Genomic DNA, 22,304 nt, shown 5'->3' on the forward strand with positions numbered 1-22,304 from the left:
TTATATCTGGCCTTGCTAGTTATTAACTACAACAGGGAATGCTCCCAGAAAACCTATCAGACATAAGAGGAAAGAAAAGCCTGCTCTTAAAGGGCCCACAAGCAAATTCAGCAATTTCAGAAAGTAACCTAAAATCACCAAAAAGAAAGACACACAGTCCTTTGGTAAACAGAGACTCACTTGACAGGCTTTGGGTGCATCTTGGTAAGAGGTGAGACCTCTCAAGGGACTGAGACATTAGCAGCAGCAATCACTCTGACCTAGTATGGGCTTGCTGTCACAGATACTGGCAGATGCAATTGGAGTTCTTCCCCTGACCTGTCAGCCCAAGGGTCTACCCCACCTACTAGAGCACTGATTTAATCCAGTTCAGCTAGGGCTGGGAGCCCACCCTAGGGACTAGCCCCAACCAACTGCAAGCGAAGGGGCAACTTGTGTGCCCAAAGAGGTGGGGTACCTGGAACCTCTGCAGGGCAGAAGATTCTGTGGGGAAGGAGAGGGCCTGCATTGGTGGAGTGTGTGGGGCTTCTGCAGTGAAACGTCTGGGTCTGGGTCAGGGCGCAGGCAGGGGGTAGGACTAGGTTGACAGGGTGTCTGGTGCTGTGGGCAGTGGGGCTTGTCAGCTACAGCAGACTTGTACTACTCAAAGAGTCACACAGGGGATTGGCCTGACCTCCCAAAGCCTGAAACAACTGGGTGGTCCTGTGCCTGACGCCAGCCCCACACAGCTGCAATCCTGAGAGAGCTAACCACAGCCTTACAGGCCTGGGGCCTACACCAACTCTAAGCCCCTGAGCCTAGCAACCAGCCACGTTGAAGACTTACTTACGTAACAGAAAAAATGCAACAGAAATGTGCAATGAGGCCAAAAGTGCTGGGGCTTCCCATACCCGATAAAGCAACTGGTTCACAGCAGCCACATGCAGCTGAGCATTACAAACAGCCAGCCAAGGGGACAGCCTAGCCTCCCCAGGCACCTGCAGCAAGAGCAACCCTGCCACAACAGAAATATACACACAGCCAACACAGGGACACTCCTGGAACATTTGGAACTGGTGACGAGAGGGAAGAACACTGCTGGGCCTCATAAGACATCCCTTACATAAGGCCACCTCTCCAAGATTGGGATACATAGCTGATCTACCCAATACATAGATATAAGTACAGAGAAAGAGGCAAAATGAGGAGGCAAAGGAATACATTCCAAGTAAAGGAACAGGACAAAACACGAAAAAAGAAATAAGCAAAACAAAGAGATAAACAATCTACCTGAAAAACAGTATAAGCCAATAGTCATGAGGGTGCTCACTGATCTTGGGAGAAGAATGGATGAACTCTGTGAGAACATCAAAAAAGAATTGGCAAACATAAGAAAGAACAAATCAGAAGTGAAGAATATAATACTGGAAATGGAAAATTCACTAGAGGAACTCAATAGCAGAGCCGATGATACAGAAGAACAGACCAGTGAGCTGGAGGAAAAACTAGAGAAAATCACCAAAACTGAACAGATAGAAGAAAAAAGGATTAAAAAGTACAAGTACAGTCTAAGGGCCTCTGGGACAACATCAAGCATGCTAACACTGATATTATTGGTGTTCAGGAAAAGAGAGAACAAAGGGACAGAGAATCTGTTTGAAGAAATAACAGCTGAAAACGTTCTTAACTTAAGGAAGAGAACATCATCCATGTACAGGAAGCAAGAGAGCACCAAACAAGATAAACCCAGAAGTTCACACCAAGAAACATTTTAATTAAAATGTCAAGAATTAAAGATAAACAGAAAATCCTAAAAGCCACAAGAGAAAGGCAACAAGTTACACACAAAGGAAACCCAGTAAGGCTATCAGCTGACTTCTCAGTAGAAACCTCACAGGCTGGAAGGGAGTGGTATGATATATCTAAAGTGCTGAAAGGAAAAAAATCTACAGCCGAAAATACTCTACCCAGCAAGGCTACCACTCAGAAGGGAAGGAGAGATCAAAAGTTTCCCAGAACAGAAAAAACTAAAGGAGTTTATCACCAAGAAACCAGCCTCACAAGAAATGCTAAAGGGACGTATTTAAGTGGAAAAGAAAACACCATAGGGGCCAGCCCAGTGGTGCAGTGGTTAAGTGTGCACACTCTGCTTCAGTGGATCTGGATTCACCGGTTCAGATCCCGGGTGTGGACACGGCACCACTTGGCAAGCCATGCTGTAGTTGGTGTCCCACACGAAAAATAGAGGAATATGGGCACGGATGTTAGCTCAGGGACAGTCTTCTTCAGCAAAAAGAGGAGGATTGGCAGCAGATGTTAGCTCAGGGCTAGTCATCCTCAAAAGAAAAAAAAAATGGAGCAGACCACAAATAGGTATAAGAAAATTATCAGAAAAAAATGAAATAAATCTCCAGTCAAAAGGCATAGGGTGGACGAGTGTAAAAGAAACAAAAACGCATCCATATGCTGGACACAAGAGACACACTTCAGACCTAAAGATGCTCAAAAACTGAAAGTAAGTGATGGAAAAAGATATTCCATGCAAACGGCAAAGAAAACAAAGCGAGGGTAGCAATACTTATATCAGACTAAATGACATTTTTTGAAACAAAAGTTGTAGTAGGAGAGAAAGAAAGGTACTACATAATGATAAAAGGAACAGTCCAACAAGAGGCTATAACACTCGTAAATATCTATGCACCCAACATTAGAGCACCTAAATATACAAAGCAATCATAAACAGACATAAAAGGAAAAACAAACAGCATATGATAATAGTAGGAGACTTTAACACCTTACTTACACCAATGGATAGATCATCCAAACAGAAGATCAATAAGGAAACATTGGCCTTAAATGATACATTAGACCAGATAGACTGCGTAGATATATACAAAACACTCCATCCAAAAACTGCAGAATATGCCTTTTTTTTCAAACTCACATGGAACATTCTCCAGGACAGATCACATATTAGGCCACAAAACAAGTCTCAATAAATTTAAGAAGAATGAAATAATACTAAGCATCTTTTCTGACCACAACAGTATGAAACTAGAAATCGACCTCAGGAAGAAAATGGGAAAGGCCACTAAAATGTGGAGATTAAACAAGATGCTACTGAACAGAGTAATGTGAGCATCATAGAGGAGTGAGCTCTCCCCATAAATTCTCCCCTATAAGATACAAGAAAAAGGACATTCACATTCCAACAGGGGACATCCACACAACACAAAAGATGTCTGACAGACCCATGCAGCCATACATCAGAAGGCAGAGGTCCAAGAGCACCCCCCCAACTGAGAATGTGGAATGAGGTAAGAGAAATCTTCTCTTCCTCCTGAAGGACAGCAACCAAGAGACTGCACATAGCTTCGAGAGGAAAGAAGGGAGGCGGACAGCCCTCCGTGGGAACATCACTGCCCTCTGAGGTCCCTCACAGCCCAGGGGAAAGAAAGCCCTACACAGAGGTCACTAGCTATTGCAAGGGAGTCTTCATCAAGCTAATGCTCCAGGAGAGCAGATAGTGAGGGCAGAGCAAAAAGTCCCCAAGATTGGACAGGGAAAAGAAAGTGCCCCTCCCCCTAGCCTGGTAACCCATTTCTGCAGCTGGGAGCTGTGCCACGGATTGTGGCAGGTTCAGAATATGCAGCTCTTGACCCCCACCCAGTGGCGGGAGGTGGAAGCAGCAATCAAATACTACCACAATGTGGAAGCACAAATCCAAGATGTTTAGCAGAATGAAAAACTATATTAAATCTCCAGAAGAGAAAGAAAATGACAATTACCCATAAATTAATCCTAAAGACACAGATATCTATAATCTAAGTGACAGAGAATTCAAAATAGCTACCATAAAAAAACTCAACAAGTTGCAAGAACATACAGATAGAAGTTCAATAAACTTCAGGAGCTGCTTCACAAAACCAACTGAAACTATAAAGAAGAGCCAATCAGAAATAGTGGAGATGAAAAACACAATGAGAGATAAACAAGAATATGGATTCCCTGAACAATAAAGCTGATATTATGGAGGAATGCATCCGCAATACTGAGGACAGAAATACAGAAATGCTTCAGACAGATGAGGAGGATGAACTAAGACTAAAAAGAAATGAAGAAATTCTCCAAGAAAGATCCAATTCAGTTAGGAAATGCAACATAAGGATTATAGGTAGTCAAGAGGAAGAAGAGAAGCAAAATGGAGAGAAAAGCTCCAGGAAAGTTGCCTCCAGGAAACACACCTCAGCTCTAAACACAAACAGAGGCACAGAGTGGAGGGATAGAAGACAATACTCCAAGCTAATGGCAAACAAAAGAAAGCAGGTGTTGCCATACTTATATCAGACAAAGTAGACTTCAAGATAAAACAGGTAAAAAGAGAAAAAGAGCAGTATATAATGATAAAAGGGACACTCCACCAAGGAGACATAACACTTATATAAATATCTATGCACCCCACACAGAAGCACCAAAGTACATAAAGTAACTATTAACAAACCTAAAAGGAGTTATTTACAATTATTAACAATGATACAATAATAGTACAGGACCTCAACACACCACTTACATCTATGGACAGATCATCCAGACAGAAAACCAATAAGGAAACAGCGGAATTAAATGAAAACTAGACCAGATGGACTTAATAGATATATACAGAACACTCCATCCAAAAACAGAGTACACATTCTTCTCAAGTATGCATGAAACATACTCAAGGATAGACGATATGCTGGGAAACAAGGTAAGCCTCAATAAATTTAACAAGATTGAAATAATAACAAGCATCTTTTCCGACCACAATGCTATGAAACTAGAAATTAACTACAAGAAAAAAGCTAAGAAAGAGACAAAGATGTGGAGACTAAACATGCTACTGAGGGGCAAGCCCGGTAGCGCAGCGGCTACATTTGCACATTCCACTTCTCGGCGGCCCAGGATTCACTGGTTCGGATCCTGGGTGTGGACATGGCACCGCTTGGCAAAAGCCATGCTGTGGTAGGCGTCCCACATATAAAGTAGAGGAACATGGGCATGGATGTTAGCTCAGGGCCAGTCTTCCTCAGCAAAAAGAGGAGGATTGGCAGCAGTTAGCTCAGGACTAATCTTCCTCAAAAAAACAAAAACATGCTACGGAACAACCAACAGATCATTGAAGAAATTAAAGGAGAAACCAAAAAATATCTGGAGACAAATGAAAATGAAAACATACCATACCAACTCATATGGGAAACAGCAAAAGTGGTCCTAAGAGGGAACTTCATCACAACGCAGGCCTACAAACAAGAAAATCCCAAATAAGCATTCTCAAACTACACCTAACAGAATGAGAAAAAGAAGAACAAAGTCAGCAGGAGGAGTGAAATAATAAAAATCAGCTTCAATGAAACTGAAACAAAAACGACAGTAAAAAGGATCAGTGAAACAAACAGCTGTTTCTTTGAGAAGATAAACAAAACTGACAAACCCTTACCCAGACTCATGAAGAAAGAGAAAAAGTTCAAATAAATAAAATCAGAAATGAAAGAGGAGAAATTACAATGGCTACCACAGAAAAACAAAAGATTCTAACAGAATACTATGAAAAGCTATATGTTAACAAACTGGACTATCTACAAGAAGTGGATAAATTCTTAGACACTTACAAACTCCCAAAGCTGAATGAAGAAGAAATAGATAACAAGTAAAGAAATCGAGACAGTAATTAAAAACCTCCCAAAAAATAAAAGTCCAGGACCAGACGGCCTCCCTGGAGAATTCTGCCAAACATTCAAAGAAGATTTAATACCTATGCTTCTCAAACTATTCCAAAAAAATTGGGGAAGATGGAACACTTTTCTAACACATTCTACGAGACCAATATCACCCTGATACCAAAGCCCGAGAAGGACAATGCAAAAAGGAAAACTATAGGCCAAAATCGCTGATGAACAGAGATACAAAACTCCTCAACAAAATATTGGCAACCCGAATACAGCAATATATCAAAAGGATCATACACTCCATGATCAAGTGGGATATATACCAGGGACACAGGGTTGGTTCAACATCCACAAATCAATCAATGCGATACACCACATTAACAAAACGAGGAATAAAAATCACACGATCATCTCAATAAATGCAGAGACAGCATTTAACAAAACGAGGAATAAAAATCACACGATCATCTCAATAAATGCAGAGACAGCATTTGACAGGATCCAACATCCATTTATGATAAAAATTCTTTTAAAAATTGGTATAGAAGGACAGTACCTCAACATAATAAAGGCCATAAATGACAAACCCACAGCCAACGTCATACTCAATGGGCAAAAAATGAATGCCATCCCTCTGAGAATAGAAAGAAGACAAGGGTGCCCATTCTCACCACTCTTATTCAACATTGTACTGGACGGTTTGGCCAGAGCAATTAGGCAAGAAAAAGGAATAAAAGGAATCCAAATAGGAAATGAGGAAGTGAGACTCTTGCTGTTTGCAGATAACATAATTTTATACATAGAAAACTAAAGAATCCATCAGACAACTAATAGAAATAATCAACAACTATAGTAAAGTTGCAGGGTACAAAATCAACATACAAAAACCAGTTGTGTTTCTATACACTAACAACGAAGTAGCAGAAAGAGAAATTAAGAATACAATCCCATTTACAATTGCAACAAAAAGAATAAAATACCTAGGAATAAACTCAACCAAAGAGGTGAAGGACCTGCACACTGAAAACTATAAAACATTGTGCAAAGAAATAGGAGACACAAAGAAACAGAAAGATATTCCATGCTCTTGGATTGGAAGAATTAACATAGTTGAAATATCCATACTTACTAAAGGAATCTACAGATTCAATGCAATCCCTACCAAAGTTCCAACAACATTTTTCACAGAAATAGAACAAAGAATTCCAAAATTTACATGAAACAACAAAAGACCCCGAATAGCCAAAAGAATCCTGAGAAAAAAGAACAAAGCTGGAGGTATCATACTCCTTGATTTCAAAATATACTACAAAGCTATAGTAACCAAAACAGCATGGTACTGGCACAAAAACAGACACACAGATCAATGGAACAGAATTGAGAGCCCAGAAGTAAACCCATACATCAATGGACAGCTAATTTTCAACAAGGGAGTCAAGAACATACAATTGAGAAAGGAAAGTCTCTTCAATAAATGGTGTTGGGAAAACTGGACAGCCACATGTAAAAGAATGAAAGTAGCCCATTATCTTACACCATACACAAAAAGTAACTCAAAACAGACTAAAGACTTAAACGTAAGACCACTAAACTTCTAAAAGAAAACATAGGCAGTATGCTCTTTGACACTAGTCTTAGCAGCATATTTTCAAGTATCATGTCTGACCAGGAAAGGGAAACAACAGAAAAGAATAAACAAATGGGACTATATCAAACTAAAAAGCTTCTGCATAGCAAGGGAAATCAAAAACAAAACAAAAAGAGAACCTAACAATTGGGAGAAGATATCTGCAAATCATATAACTGATTAGGGTTTAATATCCAAAATATATAAAGAACTCATATATCTCAACAACAAAAAAACTAACAACCCAATTAAAACATGGGCAAAAGATCTGAACAGACACTTCCCCAAAGAAGATATACAGATGGTCAACAGGCACGTGAAAAGATATTCAACATCATAATTACCATGGAAATGCAAATCAAAACTACAGTATCACCTCACACCTGTCAGAATGGCTCTAATTAACAAGACAGGACATAACAAGTGTTGGAGAGGATGTGGAGAAAAGGGAACTCTCTGCACTGCTGGTGGGAGTGTAAACTAGTGTAGCCACTATGGAAAACAGTATGGAGATTCTTCAAAAAATTAAGAATAGAACTACCATATGATCCAGCTATTCTACTGTTAGGTATTTTTCCAAAGAACATGAAAACACAAATGTGTAAAAATATATGCACCCTTATGTTCACTGCAGCATTATTCACAATATCCAAGACTTGGAAGCACCCTAGGTGTTCACCAGGGCACAAATGGATAAAGAAGATGTGGTATATATACACAATGGACTACTACTCAGCCATAAAAAAGGATGAAATCTGGCCCGTTTGTGACAACATGGGTGGATGTTGAGGGTATTATGCTAAGCAAAGTAAATTCGAGGGACAAAGTCAAATACCGTATGATCTCACTCATAAATAGAAGATAAAAAACAACAAACAAACAGATGATAGAGATTGAATTGGTGATCACCAGAGGGGAAGGGGGGAGGAAGGAAGGTGAAAGGGGTGATTGGGCACACGTGTATGCTGATGGATTGTAATTATTATTTGGGTGGTGAATATGATGTAATCAACACAGAAACTGAAATATATAATGACATACACCTGAAATTTACATAACATTATAAACCAATATTACCACAATAAAAAACAAATAAAATTTTAAAATAATATAAAATTACAAAAGGAAAAAGAGCGAGCAAGACTACCACATATGTCATATAATATGTTCCACTAATACTAAAAGTTGCATGCAATACCTAAAAATTACTATCAGATCAGTTTAAACCACCAGCTTTTACATAATGACTTCTGAGCAACACGTGCATTAGAGAAGAGAATCGCCATTCTTTTCACCAAAAGCTAGCTTTTTAACCAGAGTTAAGGTCAAGAGTTTCAGCAAAAATGGAATTCAACTGAAATTTATCCTAGCTATGCCACCTACAGCTTTCTGACTTTGGGCAAGTAGTTATCCTGCTTCCTCATTTGTCTAACTGAGATGGTATTTATATCATAGGATCACTGTATTGATTAACAAAATATCTATGAAGTACTCAGTACAATTCCTGGTTTATAATATGCAATAAATGGTAGAATACACAAAAAGAGAATATGAAAAAAACTGTATCAGTGACAGAAACTTGGGAAGAGTGGTATCTACCCAAGCTAAAAACTTCAAGGAATTCCTATCAGAAATGGGTAGAACAGAATAGAGGAATATAAGGACTCATGACCACTACCCTTCCCAAAAAAGGGAAGATTATCATAGGAAATACAGAGGAGGTCCTAACAAAACACCCCTAACTCTCCCTAATTTTGATAAACAAGCACATACCCAGAGCAAGTTTTGGGAAAAACTGCAAACAATTCATTTAGAACCCCGTCCACTCTGCCAATCAACAGCATTCAAGGAAGACGAGCTAGAAGACCCAACCAAAAGCACAGGCATAGCAAGTATATGAATTGGCAGCCAGGCCAAACATTATATATATACCTGAAATTTTATATAATCCCTCAAAATGTTTACAAACCCCAAAAACTTTTTATGGATCCCCCAATACAGAGGCATCATCAAAAAGGGGGAAGAAATCACGTATGGATTAAGTCACCCCCTGGTACTGTTCATGTCTCTGGCACCACCATAATACCAGCATTTCTTGTAAACCAACATTCAACACACAAAATCCAATAGGAAAAAAAGGGAGAGAATGTCAATTCCTAATTCATAGAAGAGGAAAACACACTGCCTTTCAAGTATACGCATGTTCCAAATCACTAGTAATCAAACAATGCACATTAAGACAATAAAATAACTTTATCCTCACTAAATTATTAGAAAATTGGAATTCCAAGTATATTAGGGAGGATATAGAGAAACAAGAATGTCCATGCAGAGATATTCTAGCAAGCAACCTACACTAAGTATTCATATACTTATGACCCAGTAATCTTACTTTTGAGATTATATGTAAATAGGTACAGCTAAATACATCTACATATTCCTGAGTATACATGTGTGTAGTAAGTCTGTATACATATATGTAAATGCATATATACATGTGTATGTATTTATGTATATATATGTGGCTGTGTATGCGTGGGTGCGCGTGTGTGTGTAGCCAAGAAAAACATCCACATCTATAAAGAGAGATCATGTATGAGGATACTTGCAACAAGCCAGATACCCATTGTGACAGCAGGGAATTAGAGGCAGGCTTAATGCTCATAATTACAAGGACAGAGAAGTAAAATGTACTTGGATATATACTATAAAACACCATGCATGGGGGCCCGCCCCAGGGCCGAGTGGTTAAGGATCCTGGGCACGGACATGGCACTGCTCCTCAGGCCATGCTGAGGTGGCGTCCCACATGCCACAACTAGAAGGACCCACAATTAAAATACACAACTATGTACTGAGGGGATTTGGGGAGGGAAAAAAAAAAAAGCAGAGGAAAAAAACATCATGCAACAGTCAGAAGGAATGAACCAAAGGTACCTGGAGCAACATGGCTAGATGTTTTATCAAGTGAAAACAGACATGAAAATGAGACGTATGCCACAATGCAATTCATATAAACTTAAAACATGGAAAAATATGTATTTCACAAGGATACATATATTCAAAGACATATATAATCACAATAGAAAACCAAGAGAAGAAGTCAGGGCAATAAGAAATGAAGTAGGGGAAGGAATACAATCCCTTATTCAATAAGAATGTCATCAACAGGGGCTGGCCCGGTGGCGCAGCGGTTAAGTGTGCATGTTCCACTTTAGAGGCCTGCGTTTGCTGGTTCGGATCCCGGGTGGGGACATGGCACTGCTTGGCATGCTGTGCTGTGGCAGGCACACCACGTATAAAGTAGGGGAAGATGGGCACAGAAGTTAGCTCAGGGCCAGTCTTCCTCAGCAACAAGAGGAGGATTGGCAGCAGTTAGCTCATGGCTAATCTTCCTCAAAAAAAAAAAAGAATATCAATAATAAGATGTACCATTATATACTACTAAAAAACAAACAACTCTGTTCATTAAATTACGATAGTACTTTCTTATCAGTTCGGAATTTTACTTTATGCTTCTCTAAAAAGTTCTTTTAGACAAGTTTTATATCACTCTTGTGAAAAAAATACACACACACATAAATAAGAGTTTTCCAACAAATTTTCATTCTTCACCATCTAACTTTTCTGAATCTGTTTTTTACTTCATCACTAACATCCAGATTTTTCCACACAATACTATCCATTACTTTGGTGAGGCAGCATTTATTAAGAGAATCAATAATAGAACTAAAAGCTATTGGTACTAGATTCTTAGGCCAGGCTGACATTTAGCCAGTTAACCTTCATCTGAGTCTAACTTTAGGAATGTTGCTAAACATGTCCAATTCACCACATCCGAGAATCTCCTCCACTCCTACCTCCCACATACATACATTAAGTTCATAGGAAATAAAAGAGTAATTCACAACTATCTCAGAAACTTTCTTTCAATCTGCTGAAACCTATATCAAGTTTTGAGGTGGGCATTTTCTAGGCTCATACATCTGCACGAAATGACAGCTACATCCAACTGCCATCTAGCCTTAACCACTCGGCCACAGGGCCGGCCCCCATGCATGGTGTTTTATAGTATATATCCAAGTACATTTTACTTCTCTGTCCTTGTAATTATGAGCATTAAGCCTGCCTCTAATTCCCTGCTATCACAATGGGTATCTGGCTTGTTGCAAGTATCCTCATACATGATCCCTCTTGATAGATGTGGATGTTTTTCTTGGCTACACACACACACACACACATGCATACACAGCCACATATATATACATAAATACATACACATGTATATATGCATTTACATATATTAAAATTCCATCATCTATAACATATAACCCAACTTTCAGATATGTCAAAGCACAAAAGAAAAAAGTTCAATTTAGGACCAAAGAAATATGACAAAGTAAAACAAAGTAAGAAACGAGCCTTGGATAGGCCAAGGGATGATGCAAAACATGATTAGCTCACTCTGCACTCAAGGTAAAAATCTAACTGCAATCAGACTTACCCTCTTACCATATACACTTAGAAAACTGGGAGGAAAAATACATGAAACAATTGCTTTCAGACACTGGACACTAGGCAGCACAGTACTGAGATCTTTCAGAGGAGTGAAACAAACGAAGTGAACACTGGACAGACCCAGATTTCTGCCTTCACAGAAAAGTTCACAGGCCCGAAGAGGAAGAATACAAACACAGCACCACAATCTCACTAATTCAGGAAGGCTAAAACGAAAAGAATTCAAAGGTTCGAACACCAGAGAAGAAAGAGCTACAAGGAGAAAGAATTCTAGAAAGCTACACAGTGTTCTCCTCAAGCCTGTTGCTGAATACTAGTCACACACATTCAGGGTAAAACTCCACAAGATCAGTTTAAAAAAAAATGTCAAGGGGGATATAAAATGCAGGGCATTCAATATAGAGACCCCCCAAAAGAGTCATTAGTAGTGAAACTAAACTAGTTCTAGAAAAATGGCTCCTCATAATCCACCCTCGAAAAAAAATTAACTTAAATTTTTTTTTAAAAAATCCTCAAAAGGATAAAACTAATCTGTAAGAAACTTAACTTTCTGCCGGAACAAAGTCCAACACATTATAAAGAAAAAAACAAAATCCAGAACTCAATAATGGAAAGTTTACAATGTCTATTATCCAATAAAAAAATTACTAGACAAGTAAAACAGCAGAAAAATGTAACCCATGTATAGAATAAAAACCAGTTAATAGAAACAAAGACATAAATAATGGAATTAGAAGAAAAGGACTTCAAAACATATATTACAAATAAGCTCAGTGATTTAAAGGAAAACGAACATACTGAGGAGGAAAATGGAAGATCTACAAAGAACCAACTGGAACTCTACAGAAAGTAAAATGTAATTGTTAGAAATTTAAAAAAAACAACATTAGAGACAAAGCATTATTTTCATGGGTTCATCAATACATGAAACACAAATTAAGAAGCAGTGAATCTGGGGCCAGCCCAGTGGGGCAGCAGTTAAGTTCGCATGTTCCGCTTCGGCGGCCCGGGATTCGCCAGTTCAGATCCCGGCTGCAGACATGGCACCAACTGTCAAACCATGCTGTGGCAGGCATCCCACATATAAAGTAGAGGAAGATGGGCATGGATGTTAGCTCAGGGCCAGTCTTCCCCAGCAAAAAAAAGGGGAGGATTGGTAGCAGATGTTAGCTCAAGGCTAATCGCCCCCCCCCCCAAAAAAAAACCAGCAAATCTGAAGATAGGTCAACCAACACTATCCAAAGTAAAACACAAAGAGAAAAAGAAAAAACAAAATACAGCATCCAAGAACTGTGAGACAATATCAAATGGTCTAACATATGTGTAATCAAAGTCATAGAGAAGACAGAGAGAACAAATCAGAAGAAGTATGTGAAGAGACAGTGGCTGACATTTTATTTTTTTTGGAGAAACATTAGCCCTGAGCTAATTGCTGCCAATCCTCCTCTTTTTGCTGAGGAAGACTGGCCCTTAGCTAACATCCGTGTCCATCTTCCTCTACTTTATATGTGGGACGCCTACCACAGCATGGCTTTTTGCCAAGCGGTGCCATGTCCGCACCCGGGATCTAAACCAGCAAACCCCGGGCTGCCGAGAATCGGAACATACGCACTTAACCACTACGTCACTGGGCCAGCCCCAACATTTTTTTTAAAGACATAATACCACAGATCCAAGAAGCTCAGAAAACCCCACACAGAGGAAAAGTAATTTTTAAATCCTGACACATACATTGCATTTAAACTGCAAAGATAAAGAGAAAACCAAAGATAAGGAGATAATCTTGAAGGCAGTTGTAGACAAAAAGACATCACATAAAGAGGAACAAAGATAAGAATTATAACAGACTTTTCATCAGAAACGATGACAGCCAAAAAGACAATGGAGTGACTTCTTTAAAATACTGAAAGGAAAAACTTTCAACTCAGAAATTTATACCCCCAGAAAATACCTTTCAAAAATGAAGGCAAAATAATTCCATTTTTAAACAAACATAAACAGAGAAAATTCATTGCACACAGACCTTCACTACAAGATATATTAATATAAGTTCTGCTTACAGAAGGAATATGAAACCAGACAGAAAATCTACATAAAGAAATAAAGAGCTCTAAAAATGGTAACAATGAACATAAATATAAAATATATATTTTCCATGCTTAATCATTCTAAAACATTAGCAACAGAAAAAGTTCACGTTCGAATAAGGAGCATAATACCGTCCCTAGAAACACTGAAAACAGGACAGGAAAACAGCAATTAATAGAAATTATAATCTAATATTTTAAAGTGGACTGAAAAGAATAAAGAAAATGATAAAAGCATTTGGAAAAAAAGAAAATTCTTCACCAGAAAACCTCAGAAACCAGGTGTTAGGAAGAAAGAATTATCTGAAAAGAGAAGTGAAAGAACTCAGGAAAGTATTCTAAATAGAAGAAAAAGAAAGAACACAAGAGCAAATAAACATAATGGATACTGATTTAAGAGAAAATACGATGGCCAATTTAGGCAACTGATTTTGCAACCCCAACCAAAGAACTTCAAATACACCACAAAACTGACCACACGGGTACTATTCAAAACATTATCAGTAGTGATTATTTTGAACTTTTGCCTCTTGTCATTGTTTTATTAAAATAATGTTCTTCATAGGGCCAGCCCTGTGGCTGAGTGGTTAAATTTGCGCCCTACGCTTCGGCAGCCCAGGGTTTCGCCGGTTCAAATCCTGGGCAGAGACATGGCACTGCTTATGAGGCCAAACTGAGGCGGTGTCCCACATGCCACAACTGAAAGGACCTACAACTAAACACAACTATGTACCAGGGAGCTTTGGGAGAAAAAGGAAAAAAAAAAAAACTTAAAAAAAATAAACAAAATGAAATAATGTTGTTCAATTAAATCTTTTAAGAAGACATTTCAATACTAATCATCAAAACTAAGGGCAGATATTATACTTCACAACCTTAAGCTTGCCGAAGAGTTAACTATGTCATTTAAGTGCATTTAAAAGCCAACATTGCAGAACAGATACAGAAAATTATTTTTAAAATTCTACTATTTTGTATTTATAAGGCACATCATCTCAGTTAAGCAAAGGTCATATCATAATCAGTTTGACTCTCAGTTTACATTTTTAATCAGGGCCCTATTTGTAATCTCCCTCAATTTTATATGCATCACCTGCTTCAAAAGCAGCATCCAAACTTATTAAATGATACAAAGTATAATCTCAGAACTTTCTAACAAAAACAATAAACACATTGTTCAATCAATGTATACTTTGGTACTGACACTAACTCCATTAAGCTTTCACAAAATGCGGCAACTGTCTCATAGCAGTAGTGGTTCTAACCAACCAAGTACACAATCTTTCAAAGGTTAAGTACTAAAAAACATAATATTACCAAGATAATCAGAGCCAGGAACAATCTAGAATCACCTAGGAAAACAAGGAGGGCTTACATCTTACCTAAACAAAACCAAAGAACCACTTTCTTTTTTGGTGCCAAATGCCAAACCCTAGCAACTATCACCTGATTCTTTTCAGTGATTTCATAATTTACAGTTTCTTTATACATGTATTATATAGTCTAAGCCTCACAATCCTACGATGGAATATTACTATATTTCAATTTATAAGTGAAGAAATAGACTCCAAGTCAATCATTCATTTGCCCAAAGTTAAATCTCAGGGCTTTTAATTCCAAGTTCAGTGTCCTTTCCCCCATGCTATGATCTCAGAAGATAAAGGAAACAAATAATACGCATCATTGTGACTGTGAAAATTAAAATCACTATCAATGTATAGAAGACCTTGGAAAAAATTATTTTGAATATGCTGAAATTTATATACATCCTTCAAGAATTAAAGACACTCAACGAAAGACAGTAGTCACAGGAATGTTTCTTCCTTCCTCTCAAAATGTCCAAAACTTAAAATTTCTTTAGCTTCCTCCTTCCTCTTACACCAGTGGTAATACAACCATCCTCAAGCCATCCTCCATTCTCAACTGGCCCCAACTGGATTCAGGACTGGAAGACAAGGAAATGAATAAAAAAGGAAAAAATAAACCTCAAATCCTTTTTTATACCTACACCTATAACTATAGATCCCCAGAACACTTTTTCACAGGCAGCAGTCAGGTTCCAGCCTCTGTCCCATCATTTGACTCCTTCCTAGTTTCATTTGGTATGATAAAAAGCCCTGAAAAACTTAAACCTCTCTTTTTCCAAAGGTAGAGATTAAATTTATTTGTATTTTGTAAAGAGATTCCTCCCTAACCTATCTCCATTAGCACCCATGTTTAACACTGTCTTACGTCACAGGTTCTCTGAGTAAGGACAGGAAAGATGAAGAAAAGGAACAGAAGGCAAACTTTTTAGACTCTATAATTTAATAATGAAATCTTTAAAATGGGGGAGAATTCAAAATAGCTATATGCTAGCTTCAGGGCAGAGCTTTAAGAAAGATGAGACAACAATGGGCTAGTAAAGAAAAGACATCATGATTAATAGAACAACTAATACACATGAAAAGATAAGCAGGGGAGTCAATCTCTGATATGCACAAACAAAAAACAGATTGGATCAGGGAACCAAATATAGCCAACAAGTGTCAATACTGGTTCCTCTAAGCATGAAAATCACCCCAATACACTCTCAGTCTCTTCCTGGACCTTATTCCATTCACACACTTCCAAGGCTCTTACTCAAACAGAGCATCAGTTCTAACCACCAGCAAAGGCTTCAAGTTGGAGAAGAATTTTAATTAGGCTTGTGTAGTTCTAAGACAGATGGAGCACTTAGAATTATCTCATAGCAAACACCAGGACCAGGCCTCATAGGACCTAGGGTGTTGGATTCAAGGTGAATCCAGAGAACTCAGCCCAGGAATACAGAACACAGATCTTCACAAGTGATCTACGATTAATGTGACTGACAGCTTCTTTTTCCACTTTTCAAGGATATCAGCTTGCACTATATAGCCCTTGCAGCACCACCACTACATCAGGAACTTTAATTAAAACAGGCCAATTCTAGGGGCCAGCCCCATGGCCAAGTGGTTAAGTTCATGTACTCTGCTTTGACGGCCCAGGGTTTCGTCAGTTCAGATCCTGGGCGCGGACCTAGCACAGCTCATCAAGCCATGCTGAGGCAGCGCCCCACACAGCAGAAGCAGAAGGACCCACAACTAGAATATACAACTAAGTACTGGGGGACTTTGGAGAGAAGAAGAAGGAAAAAAAAGACTGGCAACAGATGTTAGCTCAGGGCCAACCTTTAAAAACATAAAATAAAACAGGCCAATGTAGGTGTTTCTTTTTTTATTTCAAATTCCTAACAGACAATATGATTGGCCCAAAATATCTTTTCAAGTCAATTCCAACAAGATGTAATTGCTATATTTTAGTCACATTTCAGAAAAGCACCCGTCACAGGCCAATCATTTGTGGATGACATCAAATTCACACAGAAGAAAGACATAGTTGCCTACGCAGGAAGGGTTACAGAAACAGAAATTTCTAATATAAGGAAGCATGGACAGGGGAGGTACCATATCCAACATGTTCCATTAGACAGTATCCCCATCCCATTATCCAGGGGTGAAAGAAATCCCCAAACTACATGCAAAATGTGTCTCTTGTATCCTTATTTGGATTTTTTACAGTAACTTTTTAAAAAATTGTTTTAGTAAAGTCTCATTTTATAAATACAGTACTGAATTTAAAATATAGACCAATTAAATTAGTCTCCTATTCTTGAACTGAAAACCCAAACACTATACATAACATATACCTCTACAGAAAATGTATTCAACCAAACAGTGAAAATCTAGACCACAAGTTTTCTCTCTACTTTACTTTGACTACCAAGAAATATACTGTTGACTGACCCAAGTTAATTATTGAAGACCAAAGCACAACCTTTAAAAAGTAATAAAAGAATGACCAATAATAAGCCCATAAAAAGATGCTCAACATCACTAGACAATAGGGGAGTACAAATCAAAACCACAATGAGATACCACTTGACACCCACTACATTGGGTACAATCAAAAAAAAGAAAAATGATACATATTGGTGAGGATCTGGAGAAACTGAAATCCCTGCAGTTCTGGTGGGAATATAAAATGATGCAGCCTCTGTGGAAAACAGCTTGGCAGTTCCTCAGAACATTTTACACAGAATTACCATATGACTTTAGCAGTTACACTCCTAGGTAAACAGCACAGAGCCTGGAAAACATCAGGTTCCAAGAAAACTTTTATACTAATGATCACAAGAACATTACTCATAATAAATAAAAAGTGGAAGCAACCCAAATGTCCATCAAGTGATAAATGGATAAAAGAAATGTGGTCTATCACTATAATGGAATATTATTCAGCCATAAAAAATGATACACACTCTAAGATGGATGAACCTTAGAAGCACTATGCTAAGTAAAAGAAGCTAGACACAAAAGATCTCATACTGTATGATTCCACTTACATGATATGTTCAGAACAGGCAAATCAATAGAGACAGAAAGCAAATTAGTGGTTGCCAAGGGAAGCAGAGGAGAGTGACTGCTTAACAGATATAGGGTTTCCTTTTGGTGTGATGAAAATGCTCTGGAACTAGACAGCTGTGATGATTGCAAAACACTGCGAATGTACTAAAGACCACTGAATTGTACACCTTAAGTGGTTAAAATGGTGAATTTTATGGTATGAATTTTATCTCAATTTTCTTTAAAAAAAGGAATAAAGAACTTACACTTCAGGCCATGAGGGAGCAACAGAATGAATCCTACAGAATGGAAGCATACTGCTGCAAAATTTTTACACTGTATATGAAATGATGTAACACTATTTGAAGGTAGAAGGTGAAAAGTTAAAAACGAATACTGTAAATTCTAGAGCAAGCACCTCCCCCAAACACACACACACACCACGCACACCCCACACACAACTATGACTACTAAGTCAATTGTGGAAATAAAATGGAAATCCTAAAAGTATCCAACTAATCCAAAAGAAGGCAAGAAAAGAAGGAGAAAAGGAATTAAGGGGACAAATAGAAAATAAAGAGCAAGTAAAATATACACATAAAACCAAGCACATCATAATTATGTTAAAAGGTAAACAATCTAACCCAATTAAAAGGCAAGCTGTCACATTAAATAAAAAAGGAAGACTCAACCATATACTATCCACAAGAAATCTACTTTAAATATTAAATCAGATATCGAAGTAGTGAAGGACAAAAAAAAAGCCATGGAAACACTGATGAAAAGAAAGCTGGGGAGCTATATTAACATCAGACTAAATGGGTTTCAGAACAAGTATTACCAGGAATGAAGAAGGATGTCTCAGGGCCAGCCCCATGGCCTAGTGGTTAAGCTCAGCACGCTTCACTTCAGCAGCCCGGGTTCAGTTCCTGGGCGCAAACCTACACCACTCATCTGCAGCCATGCTGTGGCAGCGACCCACATACAAAATAGAGGAAGACTGGAACAGATGTTAGCTCAGGGAGAATGTTCCTCAGCACAGGGAAACAAAAAAAAAAAAAAGAGAGTCGTTTCAAAATGATAAAGGGATCAATTCACCAACTATAAATGTGTGTGCCCTACTAAAATAGCTTCAAAATACATGAAGCAAAGGCTGACAGAATTAAACGGAGACAAAGCCAAACCCACAATTATAGTTGGAATGGTTAAAGATTTAACACTTCTCCTTCAGTAATGGATAGGACAAGTATATAGAAAATCAACAGGGGTACTAGAGAACTTAAACAAAACATCGACCAACTTGACTATTTGAGATTTATAGAACAGATCAGCCTACACAGAGCACAATACTCATTTTTTTCAAGTGCATATGGAACATTAACCATGATAAAGCTTACAGTGGACCATGAAACAAGTTATCAATAAATTTAACTAAATTCATACAAATCATATTCTCTGAACAAAGGTGAATTACATTAGAAATCAATAACAGAATGATATCCAGAAAATTCTCATTTAAAAATTAAACAATATATTTCTAAATAACCCATGGTTCGAATAAGAAATCACAATGGAAGTGACAAAGTACTTTGAACTGAATGAAAATTAAAAGATACAACTAATGCAAGGATGAGAAAGGGAAATTGATAGGATTAAATGTTTTTCTTAGATAGAAGGCAAAAAATCAATAATCTAAGCTTCAATATTCAGAAACCAAAAAAAGAGGAAACAAAGCAGAAGGAAAGAAATAATAAAAAATAAAACCAGGGGCCAGCCCGGTGGCACAGTGGTTAAGTGTGCATGTTCTGCTTCTCACCGGCCCGGGGTGTGCCAGTTCAGATCCCGGGTGCAGACATGGCACTGCTTGGCACACCGTGCTGTGGTTGGTGTCCCACATATAAATTAGAAGAAGATGGGCACGGATGTTAGGTCAGGGCCAGGCATCCTGAGCAAAAAAAAAAAAAAGAGGAAGACTGGCGGTAGTTAGCTCAGGGCTAATCTTCCTCGAAAAATAAAATAAAAATAAAAAAATAAAAAAAATAAAACCAAAAATCAGTGAAACAGAAAATGGACAATCTATATAGAAAATCAGCAATACCAAAGCCAGTTACTTTAAAAGATTAACAAATCTGGTAATCCTCTAGCTAAACTGTTCAAGGGGAAAAAAAGGACAAAAAACAAATTACCAGTATCAGGAATGAAAGAAGGGACATCCCTTCAAATACCATAAACATTAAAAGCATAAGGAAATATTATAAACTTTATACCAATAAGTTCAATAACTTCGGTTAAATGGATAAATCCCTTAGCACACAAATTCTCAAAGTTCATGCAAGAAATAAAGAACCTACATAACCCTTTATCTATTAAAGAGATACTGACGTAGTAAATAAAAACCTTCCCACAAAAACTGTGGCTTCACTGGTAAATTCAACCCAAGACTTAAGAAACATACCAATTCTGTACAAACTCTTTCAGAAAACATAAGAGAAGAGAAGGGAGAACAGAGGATTTCTCATCTCCTTTCAGAAGTCCAGCATTACTCTGTGATTGGCTGAATTGTGTTCCCCCAAAATTCAAACGTTGAAATCCCAAGCCCCAGTACCTCAGAATGTGACTGTATTTCAAGATTGGGCCTTAAAGAGGTAATTAAGGTAAAATGAGGTCATATGGGTAGGCCCTAATCCAATATGACTGGTGTCCTTAGAAGAGGACAGCAGGACACAGACAACACACAGACCCAGGGGTGCTCATGTCAAGATACATCAAGAAGGTGGCCATCTATAAGCCAAGGAGAGAGGCCTCAGAGGATTCCAAACCTGCTGACACCTTGATCTTGGACTCCTAGCCTCCAAAACTGTGAGAAAATAAATCTGTTGTTTAAGGTACCCAGTCTGTTATTATGTTATGGCAGCCCTAGCAAACTCATATACCCTGATACCAAAACCAAATATATATATATATATATAATATATTTATATATTATATATGTTATATATACACCTATAATATATAGATATATATATATAAAACAAGACAACCATAGCCCAGTATCACTCATAAACAAAAATGCAAAAAATCACTTTAAAAAAAATTAGCAAATAGGGCATACAAATTGTAAGGAAAGATGTAAAACTGTCTTGATTTGCAGATGATATGATTATCTTCCCAGAAAGTCCCAGTGAGGGGCCAGCCCAGCAGCGCGGCAGTTAAGTTTGCACTCTCTGCTTCGGCGGCCTGAGGTTCGCTGGTTCGGATCCCAGGTGAGGACCTACGCACCGCTTGTCAAGCCATGCTGTGGCAGCCATCCTACATATAAAGTAGAAGAAGATGGGCACAGATGTTAGCTCAGGGCCAATCTTCCTCAGCAAAAAGAGGAAGACTGGCGGCAGATGTTAGCTCAGGGCTAATCTTCCTCAAAAAAAAAAAAAAGAAAGAAAGTCCCACTGGTTCTACCAAAAAACTAGTAGAACTAAAAAGTGAATTTAACTATTCACAGAATACAAAGTTAATATACAAAAATAAATTTTATTTCTATATATTAGCAACAAGTAAAAACTGAAATTAAAATAACTTTAATAACAGCATCAAAAACATAAAATACTTAAAGATAAGTTTAACAAAATTTGTGCAAGATCCAAACACTGAAAACTATAAAACATTGCTAAGAGAAATTAAAGACCTGGGGCTGGTCCCGTGGCCGAGTGGTTAAGTTCGCGTGCTCCACTGCAGGCAGCCCAGAGTTTCGTTGGTTCGAACCCTGGGCACAGACATGGCACTGCTCATCAAACCACGCTGAGGCAGCGTCCCACATGCCACAACTAGAAGGACCCACAACGAAGAATATACAACTATGTACTGGGGGGCTTTGGGGAGAAAAAGGAAAAAAATAAAATCTTAAAAAAAATAAAGTAAATAAATAAATGACTGAATTGTATGGATGTAAATTATATCTCAGCAAAGCTATTTAAAAAAAAAAAAT

At 38.0% G+C, this 22,304-nt stretch overlaps 1 protein-coding gene across 10 annotated transcripts in view; it reads right to left on the reverse strand.

Annotated features, from left to right (window-relative positions):
• Positions 1-22,304, reverse strand: part of COP1 (COP1 E3 ubiquitin ligase) — a 239,403-nt gene that overhangs the window by 209,341 nt on the left and 7,758 nt on the right. For 3 of the 10 annotated variants that reach the window (XM_070591352.1, XM_070591350.1, XM_070591354.1), the window contains exon 2: positions 5,195-5,258. The exons of 4 other annotated variants lie outside the window; for them this stretch is intronic. Coding sequence is in view for 1 of the 6 variants with exons in the window: in XM_070591349.1 (XP_070447450.1) it covers positions 5,200-5,246 (47 nt within the window). In the remaining 5 variants the exon portion in view is untranslated. Of the gene's footprint in view, positions 1-5,194; positions 5,259-15,709; positions 15,862-22,304 lie in introns of those variants that run through there. 3 more of the 10 variants (XM_070591353.1, XM_070591351.1, XM_070591349.1) reach the window with 2 other exon arrangements.

The sequence above is a fragment of the Equus przewalskii genome, chromosome 23 (assembly GCF_037783145.1).
Source record: "Equus przewalskii isolate Varuska chromosome 23, EquPr2, whole genome shotgun sequence".
Classification (NCBI taxonomy): Eukaryota; Metazoa; Chordata; class Mammalia; order Perissodactyla; family Equidae; genus Equus; species Equus przewalskii.